This window comes from Engraulis encrasicolus, chromosome 2 (assembly GCF_034702125.1).
Source record: "Engraulis encrasicolus isolate BLACKSEA-1 chromosome 2, IST_EnEncr_1.0, whole genome shotgun sequence".
NCBI lineage: Eukaryota > Metazoa > Chordata > Actinopteri > Clupeiformes > Engraulidae > Engraulis > Engraulis encrasicolus.
The window spans coordinates 19,898,735-19,910,875 of NC_085858.1; the positions used below are offsets into that span (position 1 = coordinate 19,898,735).

The 12,141-nt window shown below is 45.9% G+C and overlaps 1 protein-coding gene across 2 annotated transcripts in view; it reads right to left on the minus strand.

Annotated features, from left to right (window-relative positions):
* LOC134470228 (sphingosine kinase 1-like) overlaps nucleotides 1-12,141 on the minus strand; it is a 37,966-nt gene that overhangs the window by 23,516 nt on the left and 2,309 nt on the right. For both annotated transcript variants that reach the window (XM_063224259.1, XM_063224264.1), the window contains exon 2: nucleotides 3,450-3,629. In XM_063224259.1, coding sequence (XP_063080329.1) covers nucleotides 3,450-3,629 — 180 coding nt within the window. The remainder of the gene's footprint in view (nucleotides 1-3,449; nucleotides 3,630-12,141) is intronic.

Genomic DNA, 12,141 nt, shown 5'->3' on the forward strand with positions numbered 1-12,141 from the left:
TCATCTCGTGCAGCGTAGCCGTCTGACTGCAGAACGTTGCAGCAAAAGAGCGAAAATCTAGCTCTTATGCCACTGCTGCAATCGGGCTAAGTGCAAACTGCAAAGCAAGCCAGGCAGCCACGTGTGCTGTTTAGGTTATAAATTCAGCTCATTCAAGCAGTGAAGTATGATTGGCATTGAGCTGCACGGGGAAACACCCTTTTGAGTGGTACAGTACTGTAGACTGAGGCTGCACTGACAGGTTGCAAGGAAGCGTGACAGATTATTGTGGACACCATAGAGACTGGGGGTCGCAAGCAGGTGTTCAGTCTTTACAAGCGGAGAGAATACTACCTATGGTATATACACGTAGCTCAAAGATCAAGGCACACTACTGTACAGCGCCTCATTTGGCACGGTCAGGCGCAGGGAAGGCGTGAGGAAAACCTGACACCTGTGACAGTAGACAATGAGCTCATTTACATGCAGGGAGTATTCTGATTTTAAACTAAATATTGGGTGTATTGGGTATATGGATTGTCATGTAAACTTGTGATCAATTTCGAATGGGGCCATATTCTGTGGATATTCCAGTAGCACAACGCTCCTCCACACATGCTTAACAGAATATTCCAGAACATGTTCTAAACCGAATATTGACAATTATATTACAAATAAATATTCCATTTGGAACCCCCCTCTTCCCTACTCTATGGAACTGCACTATGTGACTTTGAATCTTACCTGCACTACCTCAGAAGAACTGCTTGGACCTTGCAATATACAACACACCAGGGCTGTAACGATACACTCAACTCAGGATTCGGTTCGTATCACGTTTTTTGAGCTACGGTTCGACACACCCCACGATTTCAGAAATGTATCTCATTTGAAGCTTGGAAGCACTATCACATCGAATCATATGGTTGTTTTCTGGACTGAAGGATAACAAAACTTTGAAAGGGCGTATCACGATACTGCCTCCTTACATCACGATACAGTATCGTGACTCTGAGTATCACGATTTCTCGGTTCGATACAATATTGTTACAGCCCTACAACACACCATATGCTGCTTCTGAATGGTGCTACTATGACTATAACCTGACCAAACGGACTGACCTGGACTGTGCTGTTCTGCTACATTCACTGACTCACCATTCATGGCAGTTACTACAAGCAGGGTGTGGGAGATGGAGTGGAGCTGCTCCATTCAGGCACAAGGTGTGTGTGAATGAACGTGAGACTGAGATGAGATGATATGATATGATATGAGATCAGATCAGATTAGATCTGCCGGTGCATGTGTAAGTGTAACTGCCTAGTGTGACTAAACATGGTGTGGTGTCATACAAAAAGTGCTTGTGTGTGTGTGTGTGTGTGTGTGTGTGTGTGTACGTAGTTTGCATTGGAGGCACCCAGGCAGGTCAGACTGGCTACACAATTTGACTAATTGACATGAGTAGAGCACACATGGTGGCATGGCTAGTAGGCTAGCTTTAAGGGCATTCCTTCCAGAGTTGACACCAAGGGAGCTGGAACGAGTTTTAAAGTGGTGGTGCATTTTTTTTCTTCATTCTTAATTTCTTAACTATGTTACTGCTGCTGCACTATACTCATTTGACTGCAGTAAAAGTTGAGAAAGCCTCATTAGGGACCTCAAAAGTGGGGATGCTTCCCCCCCCCTTTCCAGCACCTATGGTTGACACCTTAGGACACTCAGTACTACAGCACAACACTCATGGTGCCTTCACGTGCCGTAGGAAAGATGATGCTTTTTACTTCAAAAGTGGAAATGACAAAGAAGTTGTGTTCAAATCCATTTGTTGTCATAGTGACGTAAAACACAATGGAGCCGAAGTTTGTCCTGACTATGTTGCTAGTATACATGTTTGACACTGCCAAACATACATCTAACCCTTTTACGATTCATATTTTGATGGGCTTGTGCATTTCAGCATTACAGTTTTACCGTGCCATTCCTAATATTTACGCTGCCTACAAAAATAACGTCAGTTTTTGAAAGAAATTAACTACTTATTTTATCTGCCATGTTGAAAAGGTCAACGGTTATCTCATCTGGCCAACTCGTGTATCAAAATTTTCTATGAGTTGCCCAGCGGGGTATTCATGTGTGCTTTTCATGTCAGTGTTTGGTATTTAACATAATTCCCACAGCATGTGAGGGCCACATAGGTACTTGAGCTTGGTGTATAGAGCTTTGTCTAATAGCATCAAATACAGTGGTTAGAAAAATCAATGCTCAAGTCTTCAGATGCTAATCAAAAACAAAAACAAACTTTGAAGGGATGCACTCCCATCGTTTTTGTACTAATGTATTGGGCGCCAAGCAAATCAATTTTAGCACAAGCAGGTGCATTTTAGCACCATCATCAACATGACGTTCGTTCTCTAGCAGTCCTGTCTCACCCTGGTGTAGGCTGACACAAATAAGATAGGGATGGATTGCTCTATTATCCACTAGATGCTTCCAAACAAAGTGAGCACAGGGAAACAAATAGTGCCTATTGATTTGCAACCTGGGATGGAAGTCAAGCTGAGCCAAATAGGAAACGTCAAAATAGAACAGGTGAAGAATATGGGTGAAGGCAGGCATTTGATTCCCCCAAAATGATGATCAAATTTTCCACTGTGAAAAAATGAAGGATGTGTTAGGCAAATGACAGTGGATTTATGTGGTGGTGTGCAGGGCTGCTTTCCAGGACAGTGTTCCAGAAAACCTGTTGAAAATGTTCCAGGACAGGCTGCCATCTGGCTGGGCGTCCCTAGTGATGGGTCAAGGATATGGGGGAGCAACTGTAGGTGGGTCGATGTTGGTGTGTGTGAGTGTGTCAGGGTGGGTCAGTGTGAGTGTTAGGAAAGTGACAGTGAGCAACATGGGCATGGATGTGAAGCATATGGGGGTGCAACTGCAGGTGGATCGATCGTGTGTGTGTGTGTGTGTGTGTGTGTGTGTGTGTGTGTGTGTGTGTGTGTGTGTGTGTGTGTGTGTGTGTGTGTGTGTGTGTGTGTGTGTGTGTGCGCGTGCGCGTGTGTGTGTGTGTGTGTGTCAGGGTGGCTGAGTGTGAGTGTTGGGAAAGTGACAGTGAGCAACATGGATGCAGGACACTGAGGAGGGGACTAACCGGTGATGACCAGTGAGAGAGAGAGAGAGAGAGAGAGAGAAAGAGAGAGAGAGAGGGAGAGAGAGAGTGAGAGAGTGAGAGAGGGAGAGAGAGGGAGAGTCGGAGAGACAGAGGGAGAGTGGGAGAGACGGAGAGAAACAGAGAGAGGGAGAGGGAGAGGGAGAGAGAGAGAGAGAGCGAGAGAGAGAGAGAGAAATAGAGAGGGAGACAGAGAGAGAGAGACAGAGATAGAGAGAGAGAGAGAGAGAGAGAGGGGGGGGAGGGAGAGAGAGAGGAAGAGAGAGAGAGGGAGAGAGAGAGGGGGCAGCTGAGGAGGGGACTAACCGGTGATGACCAGTGTGTGTAGGACGTCGGCCTCGGTGAGCATGCGCTGGATGTGGGTCGTGAAGAGGTACATCGCCTGGCCCCGCCCACTGTTGGGGTTCACCAGCAGCATGAGGCGACAGGGACGACGCACCTCAGAGTACGCCACACCTGGCAGAGACACCTCAGAATACGCCACACCTGGCAGAGACACAGCAAGATGGAGGGGGAGGGAGGAGACAAACAAGTCAGACAGGTGGGAGAAAAAGAGAGAGGGGGGAGGGGGAAAGGAGAAGGAGAAGGAGAAAGGGGGGAGGGAAAGGAGAGACAGGTGAGAGAGAGACAGAGAGAGAGAGAGAGAGAGAGAGAGAGAGACAGAGAGACAGAGAGAGAGAGACACCGAGAGAGGGAAAGAGCGAGGCAGAGACAGAGACAGAGAGACAGACAGAAAAAGATAGAAGGATGATGGATGAGGGAGTGTTGAGTGGAGGATGTCAGTGGAGGGAGAAAGAGGGAGACCAAAATAAACACAATGAGTGCATGTCGAGAATGAAATGTACAGAAAAGGAGGGGGGTGGGTGAACGAGTGAGAGACAGAGACAAAAAAAACAACAGCAGAAGACATAAATAGACATTGTCAGTGAACATCCTGGCTATGCACATTCAGTATTCATTACAGACAAACTTCCATCGTCATTGCTTCAATGCTGTATCCTCGTAGCACTTGTCACATATCAAATGGGACTCTTGCTTCAGAAGACACCACTTGAAGTGTCAAAACTAGAGGTAGAAGTAAAGTCATGATGTAATTGCAACATCATACTACATAAGCTCAGTTTTTATGCCTGTTATTCCACTGTGCCTAATATGGTGCATAACCTGTAATAGTGACGGTTAAATAAAATAGTTAACATAAAGTAAAAAACCTACACATAATTTCATTCGTCCAGCTCAGAGTCAGCTGATTGTAAGACAGTGACATCGCTGGTGTATAGTCGACCAGCTGCTCATTGAATTTAACCAAAGCAAACTACTCCTGACACCTCGAGTCAATGAGTCTTCTTGCATCATCCCTCAGTGTGTGCTGCAGATGGAGTATCAACGTGAAACATCCCATGAATGAAAACAAAATGGATATCACCACAGCCAGAGGCATCGCTGCCCAGACAGGCAGACAGACAGGCAGGTAGACAGACAGGCAGCTAGACAACCAGGCAGGCAGCTAGACAACCAGACAAACTAGAGATGGGATTTATGGCTCTTTGACGGGATCCGGATCTTAGTGGCTTGTTCCTTTCAAAGAGCCGTTAAAAAACTGGCTCTTTTGGCTCTTTTTTAAATTGTGTATTCAGTGTTAAGAATGTAATATTTTGACTCCATCTCAAGGTAATTTTGTCCAAACAACAACTGATTATTCTCCTGCTTCTAAAGACTGTTTTTGCCTCTCTTTGAGGTAAACAATTGTGTTTTTCCCCAAATTTAATTACTCTGGTCGAGGTCACGTGCTTAAAATGAATGAAAAATGAACGAAATAACGGCCGAGTGGCTCCCCCAGCTGTGATCCGGTTCCCATCGTTCACTTCAGGGAGCCGTTCAAAAGAACCGGCTCGTTCATGAACGACACACCTCTAAGACAAACAGGCAGGCAGCTAGGCAGCCAGGCAGCTAGGCAAACAGGCAGTCAGCTAGGCAGCCAGGCAGGCAGCTAGGCAAACAGTCAGGCAGCTAGGCAGCCAGGCAGCCAGGCAAACAGGCAGGCAGGCAGCTAGGCAGCCAGGCAGCTAGGCAAACAGGCAGTCAGCTAGGCAGCTAGGCAGCCAGGCAGGCAGCTAGGCAAACAGTCAGGCAGCTAGGCAGCCAGGCAAACAGGCAGGCAGGCAGGCAGCTAGGCAGCTAGGCAGCCAGGCAAACAGGCAGGCAGGCAGGCAGCCAGGCAGCTAGGCAAACAGGCAGGCAGCTAGGCAAACAGGCAGGCAGCTAGGCAGGCAGGCAGCTAGGCAGCTAGGCAAACAGTCAGGCAGCTAGGCAAACAGGCAGGCAGCTAGGCAAACAGTCAGGCAGCTAGGCAAACAGGCAGGCAGCTAGGCAGCTAGGCAGCCAGGCAGGCAGCTAGGCACCCAGGCAAACAGGCAGGCAGCTAGGCAAACAGGCAGGCAGCTAGGCAGGCAGGCAGGCAGCTAGGCAAACAGGCAGGCAGCTAGGCAGGCAGGCAGCTAGGCAAACAGGCAGGCAGCTAGGCAGACAGGCAGGCAGCTAAGCAGATGGTGCCTGAGAATGTCTGTGCTATAGCAACTTCACTGAACCGTTAAGATAAACCAAGACAGACAGCGGCACCTCTCCAAGTCTTGTGTAAAATTATAATCTCCTTCCTAATATCGCACCTGCTCAGTGATTTGACAATGTGTTAAGAGGGGGAAAATGTGGCAGGAATCTAAGATCTTGACAAATGCTCAACCGTGTTGCCGTGTGTTGGTTGTGGTTGAGCTGGACAGGTAGAGCCAGCCTGACCAGTTTCAGCACCACAAATTACGAAACTCGGCGTGGCTTGTTAACGTGTTTGTGTAAACCACGCTAGAACTCCACGACCCCATGGGGCAAATAAACTCATGACAACCACGTGAGCTGTTGATTGCAATGCAAATGGATGTGTGACTCAGCTATGGTAGGAAAGGGACCGTCACAGGAGATGCCAGAAGGAGTTTCGAGTTGGCATGGCTGGTTGTCTAGTTGTCTAACTGCACTGAAAAGACTGCAAGTTCCCTTTCAGTGTGACACTGGAAAGATTCTCCTCTGGGTGAAAACAAGCTTCTGTCTTACTAGCTGAGCCTTATCACATTTGGCCGGGCCAGCCCTTTGGGCAAGTGTGGGGGCTCAGGGCACGAGTCCACAAGCATGCTGGAGTGTGAACAGTGACAGAGCCTGCCACCATAGTAAGTCAGAGCCAGAGCTATGGCTGGCAGGCTCACTGGCTGGCTGGCTGGCGGAGAGATCGGTCATGCTTGACCCCATTCCCCTAATTGGACACTTGGGAAGGCCTCTTGCTTTAACGCAGCACTGTCCTCAGCTCTGGACATCCATTAGCGGCTTGTAAACTACACAGCAAACATGGTCTTAGCATTCTGGCATACATATATTCATTAGCTTTTTCTCTTAGTACGATAGTAACCCTACAACAGTTAGTGCAGATTTCATATATACAGGTACATAAATATGCATTACCTTTTTCTCCTAGTAAGACTGTGCACTGCCTTGCTGACCCTGGAGCAGTTGGTGCAGATTTACTGATCATCCATTCCTGACAGCTTTAGGTCCATACGAAACATATGGAATGACTAATCGTTTTTTTTTAAATTAAGTTACAATTACAGTTATGTACAGGTGCAAAACTGACAATGTGTCTTCCCTGTCATCCCTCAGGAACTCCCCAATTAGAAGAGGAAGTGGGATGGGAACATCCCTAGTGTCCCTTAAACAAACTCATGACTGTAACATCATCATCACAGAGCGCTGACAAAGTGGAAATAAATCCAAAATGATGAGCCTGCAGAATGGCAAATCCTGTGTTTTTTAATCTGTGTCACAGAATGCCATTGTGACCAATCCAGGCCTGCCTTGAGGACGCTCAGCTATGGCTAAAAGATTATTCTGAGCCACACAGTAAAAAGAGGCATGAGACCCAAAGCTTCTGGATTGAGCTTTTGTTACTGTATTTTTTTTTTTTTTTACCTGTAAGTGGAACGGTAGTGCACTAAGCTTTCTATGGTGACTCGGCCCAGTGAGTTGCAAAGGCCTGCCTTCTGCAGTCAGATGCCACACTGCAAAACATTGCAGCCAGTTAAACGCAAAAAAGTAAGTTGCCCTGCTGCCTTAAGTTTGTAAGTTAACTCAACTTGAAAAATCCCTGAGTTGACTTAAGCCTTGAGTTGAGGTAACTTACAAACTCAAGGCAACTAACCTTTTTACGTTTAACTGGCTGCAATGTTACATTACATTACACTTAGCTGATGCTTTTATCCAAAGCGACCTACAGATATTTAAGTACAGGTTATTGGTTACAGTCCCTGGAGCAGTGTGGGGATACCCATATGAAAAAGTCTTATTAAAAACGCATAATGGATTATATCTGTTCCATAAGAATAGTATAAGGGTCATACAAGGCACAAACCCACATATACAAATCTAACTATTTTTTTTAATTATTTTCAGTCATATATGTCATACACAATTTATGTTACTAGGGGCTTATATATTTCTTATAAGTAAAAAGATTGGAAAATAGTGCTGTTTTTGGATGAATGTCAATCAGATGTGTGCTGTATTTGTGCCATGTTGTATGTGTTACAGTAGGCTATGTGTATGCCATATTTAAAGGTGCACCATGCAATATTTGTTGTAGCTTATTTCCAGCTAGGGTGACCACCTGCTAATAAGTCCAAGGGGGGACAAGGGGTATGCTTCGGAGGGACAATGTGGGACAGACCCTGGGAGCTTATTTAGACTGTCTAGGCCTGTGTTATATACGAATATTAAGCTTACATTTAAAGTCTCATGCTTCATATAAGAAATGTGCAGAATTCATATAAATATTGGTGTCAGAAACTGTTTAAGAAAGGTATGAATTAAATAACGTTTGCATATAATTAAATGTATAAACTTTATAAAATGCATATACGAATATTACATTTCAAGTTGTAAACTTAATATAAACTTAATATAGAAAGTCTGTAAAATCCAACTACGGAACATGTGTTATGTCATACGTAAATTGAATAAGATTTCAATATGATTTTAACATAAAATGTGTGTGATGGAGTGACCATCACTAGGGTTGTGGGTGTGTTCTGACTAACATGCCAACGAGCCTGGCTCTTTGGTGTAGCGGTCAGAGCCCCGGTTTACTACCCCAGAAGGTCTGGGTTCGAGTCCCAGTTGGGCAACTCTACTCCCCTTCGCTAAAAGAGGTGTCAGAAGTGGGATGGAAGCGTACCCATTGGGTGTAAGCCGTAATTCCATGTGAGGGACCCCCAGGATTGGTGACTCCGGTGTGAGGGACCCCAGTGATGGGTGAAGCATTGATGATGGGGCACACTGGATGGGAGAAGCATGATGGGCAGTTGCGTGAGGGACACCATGAGTGTGTGAAGCGCACGGGTGCGCTTCCTGAAGGGGAAGGCAGTCTGATGGAGTGACCATCACTACAGTAGGGTTGTGGGTGTGTTCTGACTAACATGCCGTGTAGCGGTCAGAGCCCCGGTTTACCACCCCAGAAGGTCTGGGTTCAAGTCACAGCTGGGCAACTCTACTCCCCTTCGCTACAACGTGCATTATTTCTATAGGAATATAGTAGTTTTCTCCTATGTTTTAGTCAATATAATATAGTATTATGCATTGTGGGCATGTCAAACTCTTATAAGAATTTATACTGCATACAGTCATGTTATACGGCATGCGTATAAGTTCCATATAGTATTTCTTTTCGAAAAGGGGCCATAATCGACTATCATGATAGACATATATTAGAAAACGCATAAGTGACTCTTGTAAATCTGGCACATTTTTTCTATACGATTTCATGTAAGGAACATGCATGTTTGCTGTATATGAATCATATAATTCTTTCTCATATGGGGATAGGTGCCTTGATCAAGGGCACTTCGGCCAGGGATGAAAATGCTGGTTAGGGTGGGATTTAATCCGGCGACCCTCTGATCTAAAGGCCAGCGCTTAATACTATTGAGCCACTGCCCAACGTTTTACAGTGCGCTGAACTACCTCACGTCACAGCTGTGCAGTTGGCATGGGGACCCAGTCCTACATCACATGTGAATTTTACATTAGGCACGTACCAAGTCGACTTGGTTAGCGGGTGCTCCGCTCTGACAGTCCTTTGTTTCATCACCCAACCCACATCCCCTCCCCTCAGGCCTCGCGCGCCAAGGAAACAGAGCTTAATTGCTCCAAATAATTGCTTTCTCTCCCTTGACTGGCTCTGGCAAACGCATCTGAACAGAAGTCTTCACAAGTGTTGGTGCCAAGCTAATCTTTCATACGTAATAGTTTAATATGCCGCGGCTGCAAGCTTCTGCGAGCTGTTACACTGCACAACGCCTGATGACCTGCATTTCAAAGGCAGAGCAGATTCTGGATTGGACTCAATAATTCATGCTGTGGTGCCCGTGCTCCGAGTTACACTCGCGGAGACTCGGCCATGGGTGATGTCTCCAGCTATTGCACGTGCTCTCGCTCCCTCCCTCACTTTCTCTCCCTCTCTCTCTACTATTATTTGCAGCCCTGTCGCTCGCGTGGCTGGCTGGCTAATAGGTCGGTTGTGTGCACGTGTGTGTGTGCGCGCGTGTGTGTGACTGCACTGGAGGAGCCCACTCTAGAGTGACATAATGTGCAGCCAAAGGATTCTGTAGAATATAACTTACACGACATGACATTACACTGAGCAGATGCTTTTATCCAGAGCGAATCACAGAAGAGGGCATAAATAGGGCACATATACTGTATGTTCAGGAACACAGAATGAAGCTTTTTTGGGCTCAGAACTTAGGTGGTACAACCCCAGCACAGCCCAAAAAAAATTAGTAATTGGTAATTAATGTACTGCAATGAATACGCTTCTTAGATAACCCAAAAAAATATCATTTAACGCATACAATAATGGCCTTAGTTGTGGTTGCACCACCATGACGTGTGGTACTACTAAAACGTCATTGACCTACATCTACATTGTTCAATGAAAAGTCACTTCCCTTGATGCATGAATTGAATAACTACCATATTTAAGACAGAAAAAAAACTGATATTAACCCAACAACTGGCCCACAAACAGTCTTGCCGGCTACTTGGGATGGCCGTCTGCGGGTAAAAACGGGAAAAATTGGCCATTTGGCGTTTTTTCTGCCTTTTTATGCCCATAGAAATCAATGTAATTTGTTTTAATTGAGCGGAATTTAGCGCATTTTGGCGGTTTTGGGCCTTTTGGGCGGGATTTGATCAGACACATCTGGCAACACTGCCCACAACAGAAGTATTGTGCACTCCTTCCCTTCCACCAGGCAGTCACACAAGAAAAGAGAAGCCATTCTGTAGCAGCATGACTACATCAAACATTCCCCAGGGCAGCGAGTTCCGAGCGCAGGTTTCTGAAGTCATTGGCCCCTTGGCCTCGAGATGCGTTCACATCCACATGAGCAATGCGTCATGCGCGGATCTCTGCCAACAAGCGGCCGCCCCAAGGTTGGAGAGGGAGGCCACCCCAACCCCAACCCCAACCTCTACCCCATACCCCACCCTACCCCTCCCTCCACTTTTCACCTCCACTCGTTGGTGCTGTCAGGCAGGCAGGCAGGCAGGCATGCAGAGAGGCTCTGACAGCCCATCAGACTGCTGCTGTTCTGGGCCGAGAGGAACAGGGTGGTGGGGCTGGACGCCTCAGGAGATGGAGACGAGGTCAGAGGGCAACGGGCTGTGTATGGGACAGAGCTGCTGCTGCAGTCACCGTTACAGACACTCCTGACACTGCAGCATCAGCACAACACACCAACATGAGGTGGAAAGGGAGAGAGAGACAGACAGAGAGAGAGAGAGAGAGAGAGAGAGAGAGAGAGAGAGATAGAGATAGAGAGAGAAACAGAGGAATGGATGGATAATGTCCTTGCTGCGCTACTGCAGTCTTTTCATGTCCCATGATGCATTGCATTAAATGCAGGCTATACGGTGTGTGAAAGGATTTATGATCTTTTCATCTAATCTTGTCTATCCAAACCACATCTGTCTCCCATTTGGGTAAATGCTTACTAGCAATGCACACATACACACATATGACTGTGTGACGTGTTGCTAAGTTACATATGGTCTAGTCTAGCCGCAGCCAACATGTTCCCTAAGTCGTTGTGTGTTCCTCAACATAGTTCGGTCTATGGATTAAATATGTTTTCCTGTCTGCTTCTTCTGCAAGAATAGCTGTGCCTTCGAGGACAACTGTGCAGGGATCCTGGGTGCTTAGTTCATTCATCACCACAGGAAACGTTAAGTTATTTAAAGGGCCCAACCCAGGCCAGAAAAACTTGTTCCAAGGATAGAAACGTTAAAGATTTGCATTGTTTGAAAATGAGGACAGGGGTAGACAGGCAGGGAAATGTGTAGACGTGAGAATGGGATGTGGCGTTTTGAAGTAGGAAGTATTTGCATGAGAATCAGTGTAGCATTTAAATACATAGTGTGTCTATTGTCCAATGCGCTGTTGGAAATGACACACAACAAAATCATTCACTGCATGCTTTTCACTTTGGATTAGCTTCTTTCACATCATGCTGTGTCATTATTAGAAGTATGTGATAGTACAATAATTATAATGTATTATCAACTGTAAGCTTAGTTCTGCTGGGTCATCTTTCATCCTTTCAGACAAGAGTCTCCCCAGAGTTTCCAGCCATAAAAATTCATTCAGTTCAACTCTGACATGCAAATAATGTTCCCCTCCACAGCCCCTTATCTAAAACGAACGAGACATCCGTTACAAACCACTTTTGAATTGCTTCAGCAAACCCATCCTCAAGTCACCTAAAATGTAGTCACATTCTTCGAGTATCTACCAGGCAAGAATTTCTTGAGCAAGCAATAAGCTTAATCTTTCCAATTACATAGAAAATGGTAAATGTCGGAACTTTTTCACTGCAATTAAACCATGACCTTTGTGGTGCTT